At 37.4% G+C, this 26,075-nt stretch overlaps 1 protein-coding gene across 3 annotated transcripts in view; it reads left to right on the forward strand.

Moving 5' to 3' along the window:
* SMAD2 (SMAD family member 2) overlaps window positions 1-26,075 on the forward strand; it is a 93,652-nt gene that overhangs the window by 13,085 nt on the left and 54,492 nt on the right. For all 3 annotated transcript variants that reach the window (XM_025365119.1, XM_025365120.1, XM_025365121.1), the window contains one exon: window positions 21,680-21,968. In XM_025365119.1, coding sequence (XP_025220904.1) covers window positions 21,733-21,968 — 236 coding nt within the window. In that variant the 5' untranslated portion in view covers window positions 21,680-21,732. The remainder of the gene's footprint in view (window positions 1-21,679; window positions 21,969-26,075) is intronic.

Consider the following 26,075-nt stretch of genomic DNA (forward strand, 5'->3'; position numbering starts at 1 on the left):
ACTCCTAAAAGTATGATGACATAGTTTAAAAGCAAAGGAATGGAAAAGAGATACTAGGTACCTAGTATCTAGTATCTCTTTTCCATTGGAAGAATTGGAAGAATTACGGGGATAAATCAAATCTGTAATCGTAGTAGAAAATTTTAATGTATCTCTCAGTAATTTATGAAAAGGTAGGTAGGTAGATTTAAAAAACTACAAGGTGTTATAAAGGATTAGAAGAGTACAATTAGCAAGCACCCAACAATTACAGGAGATACATTCTGTAAGGAGAATCGCTTGTACCCATGAGGCAAAGGTTGCAGTGAGCTGAGATCGCACCACTGCACTCTAGCCAGGGCAACAGGGCGAGACTCCATCTCAACAACAACAAAAATAGTACCTTTGGTTTAGTGTATGTAACTAAGTTGAAAAGAGTGCCAGGATTGATAGAGGAGGAAAAAAATGGACAAATGTATTGGAAATGAAGAGGTGGTGTAACTGCAGACAAATTGAGATTTTAAAACTGCAAGAATACTGTGAACAGTTTTATTTCTTTAAATTTGGAAACAGGTAAAGTGGACAATTTCTAGCAAAATAAATTACACAGTTGGCTTAATAAGAATTAGAAACTTCACTAGATTATGATTTAAAAACTTAAAAGTCGGCCGGGCACGGTGGCTCACGCCTGTAATCCCAGCACTTTGGGAGGCTGAGGTGGGCGGATCACGAGGTCAGGAGATCGAGACCATTCTGGCTAACACGATGAAACCCTGTCTCTACTAAAAATACAAAAAAAATCAGCCGGGCCTGGTGGCGGACGCCTGTAGTCCTAGCTACTTGGGAGGCTGAGGCAGGAGAATGGCGTGAACCTGGGAGGTGGAGCTTGCAGTGAGCCGAGATAGTGCCACTGCACTCCAGCCTGGGCGACAGAGCAATACGCTGTCTCAAAAATAAATAAATAAATAAATAAAATAAAGTCATGTCGGAAATATACCAGACTGGGCGTGGTGACTACCACTTCGGGAGGCTGAGGTGGGTGGATCACTTGAAGTCAGCAGTTCGAGACCAGCCTGGCCAACATGGTGAAACCCCATCTCTATCAAAAATACAAAAATTAGCAAAGCATCGTTTCAGGCGCCTGTAATCCCAGCTAATCAGGTGACTGAGGCAGGAGAATCACTTGAACCCAGGAGGCAGAGGTTGCAATGAGACAAGATTGTGCCACTGCACTCTAGCCTCGGCAACAGAGTGAGATTCTTTCTCAAAACAAAACAAAATAAATATACCTGTACCAATATAAAATTTTAAGTCCTCAAGGAAAACACCAGACTACAAATGAAAACCCCATATGGACAAGTGCAACCAAACATGGGGAATTAAATCTTATACAAAATGTTACAGAAAAATTACTTTGTAAGGCTACTATAATCTTGATACCCCAACCAGATAGTGTGAGAAGGGGATATAGGCTGCATTCTCACCAATGAACATGGCAATAAAAATTGTAGTTTGTAAAATGTTAGCATTTACTCAAAACAAAAATACCATGACTAGTTAGGGTTTGTCTCAGGAATGCAGTGATGATTAAACATTAGAAAACTCGTAAATGAAATTCATCATGTTAACACATTAAAGGAGAAAAGTCATATAACTTTGGACAACGGGAAAGCATATGATAACATTTAGTGTTTGTTCGTGACAAAAATTCTTAGAAAATGAATACAAGAGAACTTTCGAAAGAGTGTTAAAAAAAACACAGAGTACTGACAGCATAATTCCATCTATATGAATTTCTAGGACAGGTAAAATTAATACTCAGTGATAGAAGTCAGTAGTTGCCTGGGATGGGGAGGGTGGATTGACTGAAGAGGGACATAAGGAGACATCTGAGATGCTGGAAATGTTGTCTTGTCTGGGATGGTGGTTACGTGAGTGTAAACATTTGTTAGAATTATTGATTTCATGCTCACTCATGGCTCACGACCCTCAGTTTAGAGAAATTGTAGAGTGCAGCGTATGGTGAAATGTCTCATCTAGCTAAGTGTGTGTATATACTAGCTTGCAGTGTAAAATGTACTTTTCACTGTGGGACTTTTTTTGGTTAAAAAGTTTGAAAGCTTCTGCCCTAGAAGAGCTTTTACATAGTATAAAATGATATATGCCAGCGTATTCGTAGCAGGTTGTGAGAGAGGAAAATTGGAAACCTAACTGGTCATCCAGAGTGAATGGACAATGAACTGTGCTAGTCATAAAATGGAATTCCATGTGACAGCTAAAATGAATGAACTTAGGATTCAGGATTATATATGTATCAGCATGTACTGAACAGTATCAAACTTTCATATAAGTTTATAAAATGTACAGAACTGTATTGTATGGATACAATATGTAGCAAAACTGTTAAATGACCATGGGGGAACATCGGGATAGTGATTATCTCTGAGAAGCAAGGGGGGGGGGAAATGGTATCAAAAAGGAATACATAGGGGGCTTTAGCTGTATCCATATCTTGTCTTATTTCTTATATCTGATCAAGTACTGCAAAATGCTAAGATATGACAGCTAGATGGAAAGTACAAGAGTGTTCGGTATGATATTTTTGTGTAATTTAAGTCTCCATTTACAATAAAAACCAAGATACCTGGAGAAATAAGGAAATTTAACAAGATGTAAGTTTTTTTATGGAGAAAATTATGCAACTTATCAATAGATAATAAATAAATGGAAATATTCATTTGCATAGTAGGAGTACTTGATATCTTAAATATGTTTTCCATAAACTAATATAAATTCATTGCACTTCCAGTCAAAATCCTATAGGATTTTTGTAGAACATGCTAAACTTAAAGTAACCAGCAATACTACACATCTGAAAAGTAAGGAAGGAGGATCACCCTGGCAAATATCAAGACTAACTAGAAAGCAGTAGTAATTAATATTCTCTTACATTGATGTTAAGTGTGAACAAATAACAGAATAGAAAGTGTGCGATCAGTACTTTATTTAGTATGAATTTGCTATGCGACAGAAGTAGCATTATCACTTAGTGAAAGGTAAACTTGAATACACAGGCTGTCCTTATGGGAGATGGTTAGATCACTGTCTCACCTCTTAAAACCAAATTTCTGATCTTTCTTTTAGAAACTTTATTTGAAAAGTAAAACTGAAGTGTCCATAAGAATATCTAGAGGGGATTCTCTGTATTGCTTTGGGGTATTTATTTGTGCCTCACATTCCTCATTTGTAAATAATAGTACCTACCCCAGTTGGTTCTTAGGATTTGGAATTCTTGCTTACTGGACTGTTAGTCTTAAGCACTCAGTAAATGTTTCCTACCATATTTAGAGGCAGAGCAAGATTTCTTTGAAAAGAGGCAAGGTAGTGTCATAAAAGATTTTTAATTAAAATATAACTTTATGTGTTCCAAAAGACAATATAAAATGAAAAGTCATTCTAAGGATTTAGAGATTTTTTTGTAATACATACTCAGTGATAGAATTATGTCAGAATAAAAACAGTAAGAAAAGGACCACATAATTGAGGACTCTGCAAAGAATATGTACTGTTTAATTAAATGTGCAGAGAATGCTATTTGTCAACCTTCAGTATAGAGTTAATAACTTGAAGGCTTTACTACAAGTTCAGGATAATTAGACCTCTTACCTTATTGAAACTTTTCGGTGAGTAATCTTAGAATCCTAATTTTACTAAGATATCATTTGGTAAGCTGACTTGTTCAACTGTAAAGATAAAGTCTTTGTGTTCTTTTGAAATCTGCATTATGTAAGTATCACTTATTGCTGGAATTAGAATTAGTGTCTGAACTTAGATTTCAGTTCTGCAGATGTTGAACATTTATTTCAGTAGAGAATTTGCTGCCACACCATTGAAGGAAATCTGTATATTCTGTAAATGACTCATTCATATTTTGATGGCAACTTGATCATAAGTCTAGTTTTCTTTTTTGTGTTTCATTTGTTTTTAACCTGGAACACATCGTTATCTGTTCCTTGTCAACCTACATTCAGTCTATTTACACTTCAAAAATATTGGCTAAAAATACTTCAGTTTTTAAAATAAAAGTTTAACTGAGATGTATTATCAGCATTACTTAACAACAAATGCTATTTTATTACATAATTTTAAAATTTTCCAGAGTATTAGACAGATGTCAGCCAGCTGTGGTTACTGAGACATGCAAAGGTAAGGCTGGTAACTTTAAGTGTTCACTTAGTTCCAAAATGGTTTTAACTCCTCTTGGAAGACATGGGACACTGAAATCACGTGGCAGTACCAGGTCATGTGGCCATTCAGATGACCCAGAATAGGCTTAACTTAAGGTAATTTCATTTCAGTGAAGAAAAAGTACTGTAAAGATTTTATAGAAAACTTTTAGGAATACAGCTTAACTCATAAGAAACATTTCTCCTGACAAAAGTGTAACAGAAGCTGGGCACGGTGGCTCATGCCTGTAATCCCTGTGCTTTGGGAGGCCGAGGCAGATGGATCATCTGAGAGGTCTGGAGTCCGAGACCAGCCCGGCCAATATGGTGAAACCCCGTCTCTACTAAAAATACAAAAAATTAGCCCGGCGTGTTGGCACCTGCCTGTAATCCCAGCTACTCCAGAGGTTGAGGCAGGAGAATTGCTTGAACCCAGGAGGCGGAGGTTGCAGTGAGTCAGGTCACGCCATTGCACTCCAGCCTGGGCAACAAGAGTGAAACTCCCTCTCAAAAGAAAGTGTTACAGAAACAATTTACTCTCATTCCTCCTAATGTTGCAAATCACTTTTATTTTTGCTGTTTATACAGAAGCTTCATTTTTTATTCATTTTTTAAGCTAAATTCTTATGAATGGAGTAATTGAACAAAAGATATAGATACTCTAGAGAGATTCTTCTTAAATTTTGCTTTTTCTATCAGTTTTTTGCAAGGAACAGAGATATTACTCATGTTAACTCAAAAAGAGGTTTTGTTCTGAGGATATAATTGTGGAGCTGGAACAGGCCTGGACAGTCCTCAGAAACCAAGCCTAGAGATTGGCCGCTCTGCTTTTCTTCAAGACACCAGTTGTCTCAGCCTAGCCCCGGCACACACCCTTACTTGTACATTGATTGCTATCTCCCGAGTCTACTGTATTTTATGCTGCCTCCTGGCCATGTGATGAACGTAGTTACTTACATAAACGCATGTATAAAACTGACCCTTCAGCCTTCAGGGTTTTTTCTCTTTCCTCATTCCAAATAGTGATTAATGTACCATTACATGCTACTCAGTTACATTAGGTAGTTGGTCACATTAGTTGTGTTTCAATCCTTTTCCCTAAACTGCATATCCAGTAGATCAGCAAAATGCAGATTGTCACTGAAATAAATGAAGTAGTAATACTCCTATCATTAGCAGTAATTTCTGTCTTCAGCTTTTTAATCTGCACTGGTCTTATTTTCCCCTCATCTTCTACCACAGTGCTTCCTGTGCACCATATTTTAGTGATAACCTAAATTTTTCATCTCTCCTAGAACATTTCCTGTCTTTAGAAAACATGCTGAACTTCCCACCTGGTGTACTCTCTCTCTTAATACTTGTGCTCTGGTGTCAACTTCAGTGACACCTTTCCTTTCCAAAGGTTAAATTAATCCTGTTCTCTGTGCTAGGATAAAACTGTGCTGCATACTACAGTGTCTGTAGTTGGCTCCTCTAGAGCATATTTTGTGGCACAGCGTAGGATTCCAACAGGGGCCAAAGGTAGCCAGGTACACTTTTTGCTGCCCTATAATCCCAGGTTTTTAGTTGGTAGATTATTACGTGTGTTTGATGGAGTTTTGTGTATTTGCTTTATTTTATCAAGTTACATACTACAGTACTTATTTGTGTGTCGTATTACAGTTTAACTGGGCTACTGTTAAGTTCACTGTTGCTCTTTTATTTGCATTACAATTCCCTAGTTATGCGCAAACCTCACTTTCCCACCATTTCTACTATATTGCTAAAGAAAGGTACATAATCCTATTATTGACTCCTTTCAAATTTTTAGTGTTTGAACCCTAGTTGGACCCCCAGGGTTGCCGATGCAGTATTGTTATGTGGCATTCCATACATCCCTAAAAAGGGTTGACATGGCCAAATTTATGAAATTCATGAAATTTGGCATGCTATGTTGCCTCTTCCTGGAGGGAGGCCTTGAGACCAGTCTCCTGAATTGAGCTTGAGGACGCATTAATTTTTTTTCTGTTTTGAGGGGTGTGAGTATGATTATATTAGGTTATGGCCATTCTTTTCTTTTCTTTTCTTTTTTTTTTTTTTTTTGAGGTGGAGTCTCGCTCTGTTGCCCAGGCTGGAGTGCAGCGGTGTGGTCTTGGCCCACTGCAACCTCTGCCTCCCAGGTTATCCTGCCTCAGCCTCCTCAGTAGTTGGGAGTACGGGCACTTGCCACCATGCCTAGCTAAGTTTTGTGTTTTTAGTAGAGACGGGGTTTCACCATGTTGGTCAGGCTGGTTTTGAACTCCTGACCTCGTGATCCACCGGCCTCAGCCCCCGCCTTGGCCTCCCAAAGTGCTGGGATTACAGGCGTGAGTCACCACATCCGGCAGTTAGGGCCATTATATTTTCTAACAAATTATACCAAGGGCTGAATATCTTCAGTTTGAGGACTTTTTTGAGAACATTCTTTTGATCATTTAAAGTTCTTTTTTGAGCTTTTACTTAGTTTCTTTTTTAGTAAATATACAATTGACCCTTGAACAATGGGGTGGTTGGGATGCTGTCCTTCTGCACAGTGAAGAATCTGTATATAACTTTTGACTCTCTTAAAACTTATTACCTACTGTTGACTGGAAGCCTTACCAATACATAAACAGTTGATTAACCCATATTTTGTATGTCACATGCATGATAAACTGTGTTCTTTAAGCTAGAGAAAAGAAACTAAGAAAATCATAAGGAAGAGAAAATACATATACTATTCACTTAGTGGAAGTGGATCATCATGAAGGTCTTCATCCTCATTGTCTTCACTCTGAGTAGGCTGAGGAGTAGTTGGTCATGCTGTCTCACAGGTGGAAGAGGCAGACTAGGAGTCAGGCACATTCAGTGTAACTTTATGAAAATAAGTAATTTTTGCCTGACTTTTGCATTTTCATTTCTCTGAAAATGTTTCTGTGTGGTACCAGTCCTCCTTACACCTTTTGCTTTAGTTTCAGTGCCCATGGCATAGAAGAATCTGTGTTATAAGTCAAAAGCAGCCTTGAATAACTGAAACCATATATATATATAGCTAGATTGTCCTGTGTCATTTGTTTTCTGGCACTGCTTCTTCTGCATGTTCTTCCTCATCTGGAGCTGATTTAGAAGCACTGATCTCCATTATGTTGTCTTCTGTTAATTCCTCTGATGTGGTGTCTGTTAGCCCTTGAATTTCTCTAAAAAGATTCGTATCTTGAAGCCCTTCACTCCCCCCCCCCCCCCCCCCCCCCTTTTTTTTTTTTTTGCCATATCCACAGTCTCTTATGATTTCCTCGATAGGCTCTGGTGTAAATCCTGTGAAGTCAGGCATATCTGTACACTGTTTTCTCCAGTAGGAATGTGTCATTTTGGACTTGATGACTTTCGTGGCTTTTTTCTATAACAGCAATGGCATCTTCAATGGCGTAATCCTTCCACACTTTGGTGACACTCTATCAGAGTTCTTTTTTGTAGCATTGACAGTCTTTTCCATGGAGTACTGTGTGTAATAAGCCTTAAAGGTCCTTACAACTCCCTAATGTAGAGGCTGATTTAGAGATGTTATTAATGTCCTCTGGGACAAGTAGATAACTTTGACACATTTGGTGTTGGAATCATGGGGTTATGGGTTACTAGGGGCATTGTCCAATATCAAAAGAACTTTAAAAGGCAGTCCTTTACTGGCAGGGTACTTGACTTCAGGGACAAAGCATTGGTGGAACAAATCCAGAAAAAGGGCTCTGGCTGCCCTGGCCTTTTTGTTGTGGCAGCTGGTGTTTATCTTTTCCCTTCGAGGATTGGAGGTCAGCAGCCTTATAGAGAAGGGCAGTCCTAATCATAAGCCTGACTGTATTTGCACAAAACAGTAGAGTTAGCCTGTCCTTTCCTACCTCAAATCCTGGTACTTGCTTCTCTTTTTGCTAATAAATGTCCTTTGTGGCAGTTTTTCCCCCTAGAATAGGGCACTTGTGTCTGCATTAAAATCCTGTTCAGGCAGACACTCTTTCTCAATGATTTTCTTAATGGCACCTGGGAACTCATCTACTTTGGTTGGCAGAAGCTCCTTTCCTGTTATCTTGACATTTCTTAAGCCACGCCTCTTTCTAAATTCTCAGACATCTTTTGCTTTCATTAAATTTTCCAGCTTTAGATCCTTCACTTTAATTTTGCTTTAAGTTGTCATATAATGACTGCGCTTTTTCTCAAACCATATGATAGTCTATAGGTACGCCTTTCTTTATAGCAATCCTGTACCCACATAAAACCTGCGTTTTCAATATACGATAAAAAGTTGTTTCACAGAAGGTGCAAGGTCTTCACACCTGCTGGCGTAGCTGCAGTGACAGCTTCACAAATTTCTTTTTTTTTAAACAGTAGTTCTTACACTGGATTCATTTATCTTGAAATGGCGGGCAACTGCAGCTGCAGACCTCAGTCTGCGGTACATACCAAGCAGTTGGAGTTTTTCTTGTAATGTCATGGTTTTTCTCTGCTTCTTGGGAGCACTTTCAGCATCACTAGTGGTACATCATGTGAATCTCATGGTGTTAGTTAAGGCTTATGGTCTTGCACTACACATGGTGAAAATTACATGAGCTATGTGAGAGATCACTTTTTACCGTGATACTCAATTTACTGGAGAGAAGAACTGCTCATGCAGACATGATTAGCCCCACTCAGTGGATACCCGCGATACTTCCGCTCACCGTGATAGCAACAGGAGGTGGCGATGAAATCATTACAGTAGTGCAGTATGTACTACCGTTAATCTTGTGTAGTTACGATTTAATACTTCATCTGAATGTTTACATTTCTCTTGACTGTAAATGGCTCCACGTATGGTCTGTGTTTGTGTAAGTTTTGATCAATTTTAACTTTTTATAGTAGATTTTTGTATTTCATGGTGGTAAATGATAGGCTAGTATCTACATATCTTTTATGCATTTATAACATACCTTTTCTTAGTTTTTTTCAGTGTTTCTAGGCTACTTGGTTTTTCTGAGTTTTTTTTTTTCAGATTGTCTCAGATCTCCAAGACATTTTGCAGTGTTTCTTGAATAAAATCTGTGTATAAGTGGACCTATACAGTTTAAACCCATGTTATCCAAGGATCAATTGTATAGCTGTTAGAACAACCATTTTGTCAGTGCCTCATGTAAGTTTGTGTTGGCTGTCATTTGGGCTCTCAATTTTTGTCCTCAAAACAATACCCCTTCCACCCTCCATCCACGAACATTTGCCTACATGTACTTGCAGAGGCTATCTGCATGTACACTTCTGCATAGACCCTTCTAAGCTTACATCTTTGGTCACTTGCAACCTCTTGTCTTCTGAAATTTACAATGTGTATTGACATGTTGAAGCTTTTGAGAAGTTCTTCAGTAAAGAAGTCTGTTTAGTTTATTTAGGAACTTCTTTTTTTTTTTTTTTTTTTTTTTTTTGAGACGGAGTCTTGCTCTGCCGCCCAGGCTGGAGTACAGTGGCCGGATCTCAGCTCACTGCAAGCTCCGCCTCCCGGGTTCACGCCATTCTCCTGCCTCAGCCTCCCGAGTAGCTGGGACTGCAGGCGCCCGCCACCTCGCCCGGCTAGTTTTTTGTATTTTTAGTAGAGACGGGGTTTCACCGTGTTAGCCAGGATGGTCTCGATCTCCTGACCTCGTGATCCGCCCATCTCGGCCTCCCAAAGTGCTGGGATTACAGGCTTGAGCCACCGCGCCCGGCTATTTAGGAACTTCTTAATATGTTTGTCCAGCACCTTTTTAATTTTTTTGAATTGTAATTTACATTGCTAAAAAGCACAAACTTTATTTTTTTATTTTTTTTATTTTTCCCATCATTAAAAGTTTTTATTTATTTTATTTTTTTATTTCTTTTTTTGTAGTTTTCAAGTCTTATTTAGTTTGCTTTGTTTTTTAAAAAATTAATTTATTATTATTATTATACTTTAAGTTCTAGGGTACATGTGCATAACGTGCAGGTTTGTTACATATGTATACTTGTGCCATGTTGGTGTGCTGCACCCATCAACTCGTCAGCACCCATCAACTCGTCATTTACATCAGGTATAACTCCCAATGCAATCCCTCCCCCCTCCCCCTTCCCCATGATAGGCCCCGGTGTGTGATGTTCCCCTTCCCGAGTCCAAGTGATCTCATTGTTCAGTTCCCACCTATGAGTGAGAACATGTGGTGTTTGGTTTTCTGTTCTTGTGATAGTTTGCTAAGAATGATGGTTTCCAGCTGCATCCATGTCCCTACAAAGGACACAAACTCATCCTTTTTTATGGCTGCATAGTATTCCATGGTGTATATGTGCCACATTTTCTTAATCCAGTCTGTCACTGATGGACATTTGGGTTGATTCCAAGTCTTTGCTATTGTGAATAGTGCCGCAGTAAACATACGTGAAAGCACAAACTTTAAATGTTCAGTTCTGTGAGTGTTTTTGAGATAGAGTCTCACTGTCGCCCAGGCTGCTGGAGTGCAGTGGGACGATCTCGGCTCAGTGCAACCTCTGCCTCCTGGGCTCAGGTGATCCTTTCAAGTAGCTAGGACTATAGACATGCACATGGCTAATTTTTTTCTGTATTTTTTGTAGAGAAAGGGTTTCGCCATGTTGCCCAGGCTGGTCTTGAACTCCAGAACTCAAGCGATCTGTCCGCCTCAGCCTCCCAAAGTGCTGGGATTATAGGTGTGAGCCACTGGGCCTGGCCAGTTCTGTAAGTTTTGGTAATTTGTATTCACGTGTGATTACCTCTCAAACAAGATAGAAAACATTCAGGAATTCAGTGGATTTACAGGAGCGAGGGAATAAAACAAAGATAGAGAACACTTTTATCACCCTAGAAAGGTACTTTGTGCTTCTGTCCAAACATTTCCACTTCTCTTCCTCAGTGCCTATGAGACGATCATTTTGACTTGTCATTAGATTAGTTTTGCCTGTTGTAGGAAGCCATGGATGAAATCAGTCTATATTTTTTTGTCTTTTGCCCAGCATGTTTTTGAGACTGATCGATGTTGTGGAGTGTATAAACTCATTCATATTTGTTCCTGAGCAGTGTTCCTTTTTATGAGTACACTATAATTTTTTGTTTTCTTTTGGTATTTTGACTGTTTTTAGTTTTGGGCTATTATTAACATGGCTACTATGAACATTCTTGTACAGGTTTCTTTTTGTGGACATATATATTTATTTTTCCTGCATGTGTGATACAGGGTAGATCTATGTTTAACTTTTTGGAACTTGACGGTTTTCCAAGTGTGCTGTACCATTTTATACTTCCATTTCGGTGGAATATGAATGTTCTAGTTGCTTGATGTGGTAGGCTGAATCATGGTCTCCAAAGATATTCAGGTTCTAATCCCAAGAACCTGTGAATGTTGTTTTATATGACAAAAGAGACTTTACAGATGTGATTAAGTTAAGGATCTTGAGATGGGGGATTATCCTGGATTATCTGGGTGGGCTTTATATGGAATGCCAAGAGCTCTTATTAGAAGGCCGTAGAGGGAGATTTGAATGCAGAAGAGAAGGCAGTGTGACAGTGTAAGCAGAGATTGGAGTGATGTGCTCCTGAAGGTGGGGAAGGGAGCACAAGCTGAGGACTACAGGTAACCACTGGAAGCTGAAAAAGGCAAGGACAAACTTCTCCTCAGACACTCCAGGAGGATCAGTCCTGCCAACACTGTGACTTCGTTGAAACTGATTTTGCTAAATTTGTGCTGTGATTGTGATTATTTGTTACAGCAGCAATGGTATACTAATACACTCCACATCCTCACCAACATTTAGTAGTGTCAGAAAATTTTTAAACCATTCTAGATGGTGTGAAATGGTATTGCATTATGGTTTTAATTTGCGTTTTCTTGATGATTGGTGATACTAAATACCTCTTAATGTGCTCCTGTATCCTCTTTTATGAGATGTCTGTAATTTGTTCTTTTTCTGTTTAACAAAAAAGCTGAGGTTATCTTTTTCTGTGATTTTTAAATTTTGATGGTTTACGTTATATACACAGTATCCCTTATCCAAAATGCTTGGGACTAGAAGTGGTTCAGGTATTTTCCAATTTTTAGAATATTTGCATTATAGTTGTATACTACAAATGACCATTGTTTTTTGGGTGTCATGTTGGTACTCAAGAAGTTTCAGATTTTGGAGCATTTTAGATTTCAGTTTTCAGATTTGGGATGCTTGGCCTGTATTTCTTTTTCTTTCTTTCTCTTTTTTTTTTTCCTTTGTTTCTTTTCCTTGAGACAGGGTCTTGCTCTGCCTCAGCCTGGAGTGCAGTGGAGTGATCTTGGCTCACTGCAGCCTCCACATCCCTGTGCTCAAATGATCCTCCCACCTCAGCCTCCTGAGTAACTGGGAGCACAGGCACGCACCATGCCCAGCTATTTTTTTGTTTTTTAGTAGAGATGGGATCTTGCCATGCTGCCCAGGCTGATCTTGAACTCTTGAGCTCAAGCAGTTCACCTATTTTGGCCTCCCAAAGTGCTGGGATTACAGCTGTGAGCCACCATGCCTGACTCAACCTGTATTTCTTTTATGGTTAATGCTTTTTATGTTTTAAGGTCATGAATGTATTCTGTGTTTTCCTCTAAGAGCTTAAGATTCTGTTTTCCCGCTGAAGATGGTATGCACTTGTGGTTGAGGCTTATTATTTTCCATGTTGAAAAGTTGTTGCAAACTATATTGACCTTGTTGTGCTTTACTGGAAAATGAGTTGACTGTATATGTGTGGGTCTATTTCTAGACTTATTCTGTTCCACTGATCTTTTTTTCTTGTGCCTACTCTATACTCTTGATTACTAAGTCTTTTTAGTAAACCTTGAAATAAGGTGGTATGAGGCCTCCAATTTTGTTTTTCAAGAATGATTTGGTTATTCTAGTTTTTTTTTTGTTTCCATATGAATTTTATATTGTATGACTTTCTTAACTCTGCTGGAATTTTTGTAGGGATTGCATTGAATCCATATATCAAATTGGAAAGAATGGACATTTAAGCAATATGAGTCTTCCAGTCTATGAACATGGTCTCTCTTTGTTCAGTGTTTTTCATTTTTCTTAGCAATATTTTGTAATTCTTAGTGTTGAGATCTTGAGTATCTTTCTTTAGATATGTAGAAAATATCTGTTGTTTCAAGCATATTTCTTGAAATTTCATTTTCCAAATGTTTTTGCTTGTAGGTAGAAATAGCTTTTGTATGTTGAATTTGCCTCTTGACCCTTTATCTTGAAACCTTGCTAAATTTACTAATTCCAATGTTTTTGTAGATTCCATGTACTTTTCCATGGAGACAGTCATATCACTGTAGAATAAAGTCAGTTTTATTTATTTCTTTCCAGTCTATCTTTTCTTTGTTGCCTAGTTGTCCTGGCTAGAACATCCAATGCATTACTGAATAGAAAGGGTAACCGTGGATATCCTTGTCTTATTCCCAGTTGTAAGGGAGAGATTTAATGTTTCTTCATGACATATGATGCTAGCTCTAGGTTTTTAATAGATGTCCTTTTCAGATTGAAGAACGTTCTTTTAGTGTTGCTGGGAGTTTTAAATTATAGATGAGTGTTGAATTAACATTTTCAAATACCTTTTTTCTTGCTCATTTGAGAGAATCATAGGTGTGTTTTCTCCTTTGTACTATAAATGAGGTGCTTGATTTTTGAATGCTAAACCAGTTTTTCTCCTTGGGATAAATCCTGCTTGGTGATGATGACCTTTTCTCTTATGTTGCTGGATGTGATTTGCTAATATTTTGTTAAGGGTTTTTGCATCTAGTAGTAACAGACCTTTGCTATGTATTAGTACGGGATCTTGGGTCCAAGCCAGTTTGTTGTCCCTTTTTAAATATCAGACGGCTGTCGTTTCTCATTCCTCAGCATCTGTGTACCTTTGTCTGGGACTGGTGGTAGCAATGTTTCCTCACTTCCCCTGGCAGTAGAATGTGGTGGTTATTGTTACAGAGTGAAAGGTATGTTTGTGTGTGGGAGATGGGTGAGTAAGTTGTGCTCCACACATCCCCCAACTCAACAGCACATGTCTTTTGCTCTACTTTTCCCCTTGAGGCAGGGGATCTTTGCTTGCCTTTGGGTTTGGTAGACTTTCCTGCATCTCCCGTCATAGTTGAAGGCATTTGCTTTATACGAGATGCCACCGAGTGGAGAGGAAGGAGCTCTCTTCCATTTTCTGCCTTTTTTCAAGAGCACTCAGTTGAGGCCCTTGGAAAAGAGCTTGCGAATGAGTGCAAATTCTCTTTTCTGTCGGGGCTCCCAGGAATTCTTAACTGTTGTCCTAGCCCGGCTTTTCATCCTTACTTTTATCTTTAATATTCAGCAGGTTGACCATGAATGTGTTTTCTTTCCATATGTGGGTTAGTATCTGTCATCTCTTGAAAAGTCTGTGACCATTGTCTCTTCATACATTTTTTTGTTCCCCATTCTCTTTCATCTTCCTCTGGCACTCCAATTAAACCCAACTGACATTTGGTTTTGGATATTCTGAGTTTTTTCCCTACACTGTTTTTTCCCTCTTTGTGTTTTAATTTGCATACTTTAATTTGGCCTGTCTGCAGGTTCACTGCTTATTTCTGTTAAGCCCATCTAATGATATCTTTAATTTCTAATACTGTATTTTTCATTTCTAACATTTTCCTGTGATCCTCTTTTGTAACTTTGATGTCTGTGATGAAATTTTTTCATTATTCATGTTGCCATCTGTTCCATCAGCTTCTTTAGAATTTTTATTATAGTTATCTGATTTTATTCATGTTTTGACTGTTTGCTACTTCCTGTATCTTGTAATTTTTGAATGAATGCTGAACATTTGTATAAAAACAATGGAGATTGAAGTAAATAATATTTACCTTTAGAAAATGGTCCATCATTTCTTGTGTTGTCCAAGTGTGATTTTGGATCTCATTTTGGTTTATAGCTGAGCCATCAGCTTTCCTAACCATGAGAGATTTCTCAGTAGCTCAGCTATCAATTTCTTGGTCATTCTTACTTTCTTTCTCTCCCCCCACCCCCTCTTTCTCTATTCCTGTCTCCAAGCTTTTGTGCCCAGTGAGAGATCTTTCTGCTCTTAATACCTTCCAGAGGTTTCTTTTAGCAATCCTACCCTGTCTTCAAGTTCACTGCTCATTTCAGCCTTGGTGGGTCAATGTCCTGAGTATCTGGGTGAAAGTTTTTTTCATCTCTTCTGTCCTACCCCAGCCCTTGGCAGCTCAATGTCTAGAGTCTCGTGGGATCATCTTTTTCTCACCTTTCTTGCCTGTCCCTCCCCACCACCCCCCATTGAGAGGGTAGATTGTTTGCATTTGTGGGAGATCTTAAGCTCCTTAAGGGATCTCCCTCAGCTTTCCAGCGGTGTCCAACCTTTGACATACTTTTGCAAGTACTTAGTGGAAACCTATGGGAGTGAGTGGTTGGGATGGATGCAGTCTTGCTCTGTGGGATCCTTGCAATTTAATATGTCATGTCAGTGCACATATAGGCTGGTTTCTTCTTACTTTCATTCATGGCAGGATTATTCCTCATTAGCCACTCCACCAGGAAAGAGACCATCCATGCAGCCTCTCTTCTCTCAAGGCTCTACACTTTGGAATTTAGTTCTACTTAGGCTACTTTGTATCCTTAACTCTCTGGCTCAGAGAGACCATGATTTTGTAGCTTATCTGGCTAGTTTTGATTATTAGAATGAAAGTGATGCTCTGTTGTAACTTTCTACATCCTAATCAGAAGTGGAATTCCTTCTGTGGAATACTTTAAAATATATAGTCTGATAATATATACCTGACACATTTTCTGTTGTTTCATTCTGGTTGATTTTTCTCAGGGCTAGGTTTCTAAATTTTTCCCATTCTTCTCAAATCTTAACTCTCCATCTCTGTCCTCAAGTGGTACGTGATCTTGTGAAATAAAGTCGTAAAATTATTTCAACTCACAGATTTACAGTTGTAGAATACTTACTAAAATGGAATGAGATTATTTTGGGGGATAGGATGCAGTAGTTCTCGGTAGTCCAAGACTCTTAATAAAACAACTAGAAAAGCCAGGTAATTTACAACATTTATATATTTAGATAGAGAACAGTGAGTGTAAAAATGATTAAAGAAAGCAAAATTTTGCAACCTGGGGGAGTACCTTTCACAAGTGAGCTGGGAGAGATCTGCAGCTGATCGTTGTTTTTCCTGGGTCCAGACTAGAGGAGGCCTTTGGGCTGCAGCCTGAGTGGCAGATTGGAAATATGAGGGGGCTTTAAACACAGAGAACCCCCTCAATATATTCGCTAAATTCCGTAGTTCAACTGGGTGGAAGAGATAAACCAGAATCTCAGAAAAGGAGATTGGGATATTTTCTAGTCCTGTGGTGTTGAGATACAGATTCTCTAAGGGAAACGACTTGAGAACAATAGGTGAGAGTTGAAAGCGTCTGAGGAAGTGGTGAATACACACTGATGATTTTCAGCACACCCAGTTTCTTCCCCGTAGACATTTGCTAAATTCTGAAGCTGCTTAGGCTAGAGAGCTAAACCAGAAATCTCTTTAAAACAAAGCAATTCTAATAGTATCTAGGTACCTCGAAGATAAGCATCTACTAGCTTTTGAAATAAAAGCTCAGCAGAGTCTCATCCTAGGAACAGGGACAAACCAGAGGTAGTCTCGTTCATAGCAAAACGGCTTCTCAGCAGCGTTCTATGATTCTGGCATTATAGAGGAAGTAGTAAAAGTATATTTATGAAATTGTGTTAAGTGAAGGATGAATAAGGAAGTATCTAGGGTAACCACTAAAAGAAAAGAATGTAACAAATGAATACAGACAAAAATTGGATATAGAATATGTGATAAATTCAAAAGACAAGAAAGAAAATATAAAACAAGCAGACAACTAAATTAGCAATTACATTACATGGAAATGAGCTAAATATTCCAAGTAAATGGCAAAAATTATCAGACTGGACAAATAATAATTACCTAAATATAAGTACCTAGAAAGATTGAGAGAAAATGATGGGAAAGGATATACCATCCAAATGCTAACTGAAGGAAATAAGTGTGGCTGTACTAATCAGGCAAAGGAGACTTTAATACAATAAACACTAGTAGAAAAAGAGAACTACATTTTATAGTGTAAGCGGATTGATCCACCAGAGTTATCACAATCCTTAATCTGTACCCAGTAAAACAGCCCGGACATCTATAAACCAAAAATTTTATTTTGAACTGAAAGAAACAGACAAATATGCCATCACAGTGGATGCAGGTATATAGGATGTACATACATCACAATTAGCAGGCTTGATCTAATTGTCATATGTAGAACATTGAAACTATTAATGTTGGTATTAACCATCTTTTCCCTTGCACATGGAAATTTTATTAGAATTGACCATAATCTGGGGCCATAAACAAAGCCTCAACAAATATCATTGATTTTAATAATTGAATATGTTGTTTGTATTATAGTAAATAAAAATAACAAAAAATAACTAGAAAATTCCCAGCTGCCTGGAAATAAAATACTATGCTTATGAAGAACATATGGCTCAAAGAAGAAATTATGATGGCTATTAGAAAATATTTTAAACTGATTGAAAATGAAGATGAACTACAATGATCTGGAATGCTGCTGCTGAAATGCTAAGATGAAATTTATAGCCTTAAATCGATGCATTGGAAAAGAAAGCTTTTTTAAGGAGGTAGAAAAGGAATAGGAAATCAAACCTAAAGACAGTAGAAGTAAGGAAATAATGAAGACAAGAGCAGAAATTAGTGAATAGAAAGTAATTCCTACATAGAGAAAATTGACAAAGCTAAGAAAAAGTTGGTTCTTTGAAAAGATTAATGTAATTGACCACTTAGCAAAACTGATCAAAAGAGGATGGGGAGGGGGAGAGAGAACATAAATTTAAATATTAGGAACGAAAAATGTCACATTACTACAGATCCTACAGTTGTTAAATAGAGGTGTTTATGAACAGTTTATAGAGAATATGGGATAGGGAGAGTAGGCAGAAATTTTGAGTAGTTAGGGCTGGACCATTCAATATGGGTAGGCAATAGCTTTGTGTCACTATTGAGTAGTTGAAATGTGGCTAGTCCTAGTTGAGTTGTCCTGTAAGTGTAAAGTACTCAACGGATATTATAAACTTAGTATGAAAATTTTTTTTATATTGATTGCATGTTGAAACGATGGCATTTTGGATATATTGGGTTAAATACATCATTAAAATGCCACCTGTTTCCTTTTACTTTTAAAAATGTCACTAGAAAACTTAAAGTACATATGTGGCTCATATTACATTTTTATAGAGGTTGTTATATTGGCTTTAAGATAGGTACTGTTATCCCTGTTTTACAGCTGAGAAAACTGAGGTGTATAGAGGTTGCCATGCAGCTAGTAAGTGTCATCCTTGGGATTTGAACTTGGCCAACTGGCTTCAGAATCTGTTCTTTGAAGCATTACACTGTGTGTTCTTAAAGCATATTAAGTCATTTTACTATTATTTTTTGCAAATATTGAAGGATTTTTAGTAGTAGGGTGACATGCAGTATGCATTTTAGAAAGCTGTTTGCATCAAAGAAAGAAGATGGAGACTGAAAGACTAGTTAAATGATTTGTAGATTGAGAAAGGAGTTGGAGCTAAATGTGTTATTCTAATGCTGTCTAATGGACTAATTTGTCAGGCACAGATAGCTCCGTTGATTGTATAAAGAACTCAGCCTTTAATGGCTCTATATAGGTCTCCAGATTAGCTCCAGATTGTTATGTGCAACACAGTATATTGACACAATTAAGTACTTATTCTCTGGCATCATGCTGCTTGATTCATATCCTAGCGTTGGCACTTAAAAGTTGGGTTATCATGTTGTATTGCTATAAATTGTCCTTTGCATTCATGACACCTTTCTCCCTAATCATCCACATTTTTCCTCCGTTTGGTAACTCCTTTATATGTATTTTTTAGAATTTTTTTTCACTTAACTTGGCGGTTTCTGAGCTCTCCCATATACCAGCATTTCATTACCACGTGACCAATTTGATCTCTGTGCTAAGCCTCAGACCTTTGTTTCTACCTGCTTATTGGGCACCTCCTGGAGTTTCATAGTCACAGCAAATGTAGCTTGACTAACACAACACTTATGTTCCCCAAATACTTCATATTTTGGCCAGTTGTATTTTCATTCAACTGGTTTTTCAAGCAAGAACCTGTAATTTGTAACTTTTTCTTTATCAACTCTGTTCCTTCTATCTCCCTAATTATCTATTCTTTCCTTTTGTGTATTGCAATTCTCTGCTGGTTGATCTCTCTGCCCTTAGAAATTTACCCCTTCTCCATTCCCCACTGCCAATACCTTGCTACAAAGGGTTTCTCTTCTTCTATCCATCCCAGCTCAAAAGTGTAGTCTGCAGATGAATAACATAGATAGGATTTGAGAATAAACAGGTAAATACAGGCACAATAGATGGGCCAAAAAAAAAAGAAGAGTAAAAGAAAATTGTTGAATGCAAGAAGGAATGAATAAATGGCAAGCTGCCAAGGAAGTGCAAATGTTTCCTCAGGAAAAGCTTTCCTGACACCTAATGCAAAGTTAGGTGGTGTTTCTCTGTGTACCTGTAATTCCCATTGCAATTTCTCTTATTTGTCATGTGTATTTTGATCATGGCAGTCTTCTTCACTAGTCATTGACCATCCTGAGAAGAGGGAATATTTAAAAAAAAATTATTCTTCCATGTGGTACAAACCAAAATAATGGAATTATGGAGAGTTTAGAGCAGGAATGCAGTTTGTGTACATTGGAAATGAATCTTAGCATATAATCTATGAAAATTAGCCAGTTCTTTGATGGGAAGTAAATTTGCATCTTGTGTTAGGATTTTCTTTAACGTTAAAACTATGTGCAAAGTGAGTTTAAAAACTATTGTCTGATCATTATGATTATTAAGGAACAAACTAATGAAAATGTAAGCATCATTGTTTTCATAAAGATACACTTTGAAAACTAAAATTTCAGTATTTGGAATGTGTGATGTGAAGACTAGAGACCTCTTTACTTTCTAAAAAGGATGCTTTTGGGAACTTTATTAAATATGACAAATTGAACATGTGTTTTCCTTTATCCTACATCTCACTAAAATTGAAGGCAAAGGAAAGAAAAGAAAAGCGTAAGAGCTAAGGCATGAGAAAGGAAACAGCAGTAAAAGGAGAGGTTACCCAGATCTTGGAATGTGAATCACATGTAGAAATGTCTTAACTGATAGAGCAATACTAGTAAGGCTGAAGTCTTAAGGTCCATGAGAGACTACAGGGAAAATAGGGAAGAAAATAATTAAAGAAATAATAAAAAATAAAACTCTTAGAATTGTAGTATCAATTAAGTGCTCAGAACAGTTCATCAGAAAAAGAATAAACACTGCATACCCTCTTAGAACATTATGAAGTTTCAGAATCACAGAGGAGATATTAAGAGCTTTTGGAGCAAAAAAGTTTTTAAACCCCAATTAAAGGATCAGGAATAAAAGTTACGTAGTACTTATCAGTATTAGTAGTGGAGTCTAGAAAATTGAGGGGATGGTGCTTTCTAAATTCTCTGTGAACTGATAAGGAATGACCTACAGAGAATTAAGCAAAAAAAAAAAAAAATTCAAGATATACAAAATCAAGGATTATTATGCTACTTTTGTACAGGAATAAGGTGGTGGGAATGTGGGTAACTGTGTGTACACATGTTTATATTTGTAAAATGATGCTGAATAGACAAAACAGCTTAATAAAAATAATTCCTATGGAAGAGAAAAGACAAGGTACAATTCCTTAAATTGGGAAGAGAAATGATCTGACTTTACTCACTATGCAAATTGTTATTTAGATGAAAATGAAAAAAATATGTGTTAAAAAATTTCTCTCAAGGGCAGGTGAAACCAGACGACAGCTTTTCTCCACAGACTCTGTTTGCCATGGTTTTTTCTTTATTCTTGATTACTTCACACTTGATGCATTTTCCCTTCTTGTAACTGTAGATTTTGCCTCCTGATAGTTATGAAAGTTTAAAACCTGGGGGAGAGTGGGCTTACAAATTTTCAATGTATTTTTGTATAGTCTTTTGAGAGTAGATTGAAGTTCTAAAAAGTGAGAAAACCTTTTTTTGTGAAAATATTTTAATTGACACTATTAAGAGTTTAAAATAGTATTGGTAGTGAAAAATCGTTAAAAGTATCTGATTTTACTTGCAAAATTACTGTATTTTCCCACAAGAGGCGTCCTTATAACATTCTTGTTTTTAGAAGAGTTTGTTTCCATAATTCATTTAAATTCATAAAGATAACATTTTCATGGGTGGAGAAGTCTGTTGGGAAAGTCATAATTTGAATTTCTGTCTCGTTTTGCAGTTTGCTTTCTATGATAAGTTGAAATTATTACTTGATGTTTGATGTTCAAGTTAGTCTCTACATTATCCTTTCAATATCTTTGCTAGGTTCGATACAAGAGGCTGTTTTCCTAGCGTGGCTTGGTGCCTTTGGTAAGAACATGTCGTCCATCTTGCCATTCACTCCGCCAGTTGTGAAGAGACTGCTGGGATGGAAGAAGTCAGCTGGTGGGTCTGGAGGAGCAGGCGGAGGAGAGCAGAATGGGCAGGAAGAAAAGTGGTGTGAGAAAGCAGTGAAAAGTCTGGTGAAGAAGCTTAAGAAAACAGGACGATTAGATGAGCTTGAGAAAGCCATCACCACGCAAAACTGTAATACTAAATGTGTTACCATACCAAGGTAAGTTTTGTTAGATCCCAAGTTTGATCAAATTGTGTCAAGGAATCTGAAGGAAAGTTACTGAATTTGTGTTCCTTTCAAGTTGCCTGTAAAAAGTGATGATTGATGATTAAAATACGACTGTTTTTAACCTTGTATAAATTGTTTTTACTAGCTGACTTGTTTTATAAATTATTTTCTTGAATAGTGAGAAGGTTTAATCAAGCTAAATAAGATACTTAGATTTATTATCTTCATTGCCTAAATTTGTATGTTTTCCTTATTTCTGTGATTGAATGATACTTGAATAAAGAATTGAAGCTTTTTCTATCACTAACATAGTAGCAGCCTATAGTTTTCTCCTCCGTTGGTCAAAACGTTCATCAGTCAGAGGTGAAAAGAGGCTGCTCACTTTTTAGTGAATTTTATATGGTTTTTCTTTGCGTTGCAGCATTACTTCCAAGAAAGAATAGTGTGTTAGAATTTTATATCGTTTTTCTTTGCGTTGCAGCATTACTTCCAAGAAAGAATAGTGTGTTAGGTGGCTTCTTGTATGTGGTAGGCATTAGTCAGAACCTGTCTTAAAGACCTGCCTCTTAGGTTAGGAGGACCTGTTACTTTAAAAGTCTGAAGTTTTCTGAGGATAAATTTAATCATTTACAGATAAGTACCACTGTCATAAGTATTGCTTTTTAATAAAGTGGCACATGTTTTAAAATATGTTTTACTACTTGTGTACATTACAGGTTTTGGGGGGAGTGTTAAGAAATGTTAGAATTCTCAAAATGATTGTTTGCAGTGTCATAACGTGGGCTAGCATATAGCATGTGAAACCATTCTATTTGACTTTGAACTTTGAGAAGTACACTTTTGATGCTCGTAGATAACAGATCCCAATAACACCAGTACACCCTGTCTGGTTACAAATACTAACACCAGAATGTTTCTTGCCTTGTTTGGTAGACCATCCATTTCTTTCCCTTACTTGTTTTATGTATATCTTAAAGGTTGCTTTTTTTGGTTTGTTCATTTGTTTTACAAATGCTTATTGAGTGTTTGCTGTGTAGAGGCACTGTTTCTAGACATATGGGGGATACAGTGACTAACAAAACACAAAACTCCTGCCTTCCTAAGGGATAGAAATACACAATAAACAAGTAAACAAATTAATTATAATTTGATATGGTAATGAGTGCAAAGAAGACAACCAAATGCAGTGATATGATAGAATGAAGAATTAAAAAGCTGCTTTGGGTTGGATTGTGATGCTTGCGCAGAGCTTCGAGAAGCAGCAGCCAACTGAGGGAAGAGTCTTCTAGGCAGAGGGAAAAGCCAGGGTGAAGACACTGAGGTGAGCTTCTTGTATTAGAGTATTTAAAAGGAGCCCTGTGTAGATGGAGGACAAGACTTGCCCAAAGCTTATGGAGGGCATCCTAGGGTGTGGTGAGAGTTTGAATGTTAGTCTAAATATAACAGGATGCAAGTAAATTTATTCTGATGGATTTTAAAGAGGATCTTACACATTTTTACAGATTTTTCTGGCTGCTGAAGAGTGGTATGTGTGTAGCAGGGTAGATGGAAGCAGGAAAATGAGGAGACTGTGAGGAATCTAAATGCAAAGTGATAAGAGACTGGACTGGCGTGGTGGCTGTGCTAGCACACGAAGTAAACAGATTTGGCCTGGGTTTTAGAAGTGGAACTGAGGACTTCCTGGTGAACGGGCTGAGAAGTCAAGCTGTATTTCATTCTTCATTGTGTAGTGTGTGGGATTTCAGTTAGGTAACCATTTATCATATGCCCACTACGTGCCTGGTGTGCTCCTCCTCACTGGAGTTAAGATACAGTGTTTGCTTTTAAACTACTTACTTTCTAGTAAGGGAGATAAACTTAAAAAAAAGAAAAAGATGGTTTCATAAGGCTTGGTAGATGTTATAAAAGAAGTATGCTTTGGGCTATATCCAGAGGAGGCTTGTGGAAAGTTTCCTTCTGGAGGAATACTGGTGCTTTTGAGTTGAGCAGGGTAAAGGAGGAATTAGGAGAAGCCTGTTTCATCACATGTGGTGTGGTGGTGTGGAGATTGGCAGGTTGGGGAGGATTGGTGAAGTGTTCCAAACAAGTTGGGTGTCCTTAGAGTTTAAAGTAAGGGATAGCAAATGGCCAGAGTGTGTGTAGGTAGTAAGGTGTCACTGCATGCTGTGCCAGAGTTCACACTTAACCTGAGGGTGACTGGTGAGATTGGGGCCATTAAGTGCCTTAGGGTCTGAAGGCTCAGAAGTCAGATTAATTTGAAGTGCAACGTGGGTTGCAGTGAGAAAAATCCTTATGAGGCTGTCAAGAATGGAGGCCAGGAGACTGGTATCACTTGATCGAAGGGAGCTGTGTGATACAGGCAGAGATAGAGCCATGTTTTTGCACAACTTCAATAAGGCTCAAGTTGCCATTGCAGTGAGGTTATCCACAGAGCAGAGCCTGAGAGAGTCTAATCTTTTAGGGAGGTACAACAGTACTAAAATTGGCCATTGCTGGTATTTAACCTGTGGAGGAGGTAACCTTAGTCATAGCTCTTTTCCTTATTTCCCATTCTTTTTACAGCCTCTTACAGAGATAGAGATCTCTGAGAGCTCATATTCTAGAGCTGCTTCATCATTAAAAACATTTTTTTCTGCCCTTTCACCTGATTAATGAAGTTGAAGTGATAGTTCTCCATTATCTTGTTTTTCACTATTAAAGTTTCCTTGAAGCGTAGAAATTTGCCTAATTTGGTGGTTTTTTTAGATGTTGCAAAAATGGAGATTTGTTATTGATCATCGTCTATCAAAAAAATTTTAACTTTTTATACACTGTAGCTTGGTGCCATATATTTTATAAAGCTTATTTTTAGTAGTAGAACAATTAAATTGTGTCACATTATTAGTCATTTCTTAACAGCTAAATATTCTTAAATGTAAGAAATTTAGTTGGAATTCAGGGAGCTCATTTATATGTAGAGTGTAAAAGATGGGAAGCGGCATGGAAAAAGGTCTGTTATGGATAAATCTAAACCTTAGCTTAAACAGAATTATTCAAAATGTGATACACAATGGATTTGTAAGCACGTTTACTCAGAATTTCAAATAAAATGTTAATAAAGTGCCTTTATAGTTTTATAAGCCAAAAAATACAACTCAGTTCAACTAATGAAGAACAGGAAACAAATTGCTTAATTTTAAGAAATGGCAAATGTTTTCTGTTGAAATGTTTACTGAACAGTTCCTCCTCTCTACTCTCAGCCCCTTAATATTAGAGTGGGGTTAAAGTTAGGACAGAAACATAGTCCTGGCTTTGTGTACCTCCCACTCCCTTCATCTCATTACTCTTGTTGCCTCTGGCAGTTTAGAAGCTGTAGTTACAGATATGTCACTGTTGCTTCCTTCCCACCATTTTCTATGGTGACACAGAGTAATTTATAGGTAGAGCTTAATCTCAGTAAAAGCTGCAGTGAGCTAAATAATAAAAAATTTCAGGAAGCTTTTTCATCTCAAGCATTTTTGAGTTCGAGGAATGGGAGACCACTTGGTCATGAAGTCAGAATGGCAGTTGAATCAGACATAAGGAAAAAGCTGTCAATATATTATTATCCACAATAAAGCAAAATTGAAATTGCAGTGGGGATGGAGTTCTGTAAAGTTAAAAGTAAGGGACTTTGAAGTGTTAAACATTCTGTAAAGTTATAAGTAAGGGGTGGAGTTCTGTAAAGTTAAAAGTAAGGACTATGGGGTCTAAAATGGCTATTATAATACTGATTATACATAAATGTATAGGAATGCAAAATTTATTTCCATAAGCATAAATTAAAAGGACTTTCCTAAGGTGGTACTCTGACCATGTAATCATATTTTTGATCTTTCATCCTAAGGAAATAATCAGAATATTGTCAGATTTCTGATGTTCATTTCAGTATCATTTTTTCTTTGTTTCCACCAGTCCATTGGAATCTGTATTGTTTTTAATATGAATTAGAAAAAAACCCAGTCCTAACCTTTAGTTTCTTTAACTCTAATAAAGAACACTTTTTATACCACAATTAAACAAGGATAGCAAAAGACAAGTTTATACCACTCTCTTATAAACATAGATGCAAAAGTCATA

Source organism: Theropithecus gelada, chromosome 18 (assembly GCF_003255815.1).
Source record: "Theropithecus gelada isolate Dixy chromosome 18, Tgel_1.0, whole genome shotgun sequence".
Taxonomy (NCBI): Eukaryota; Metazoa; Chordata; class Mammalia; order Primates; family Cercopithecidae; genus Theropithecus; species Theropithecus gelada.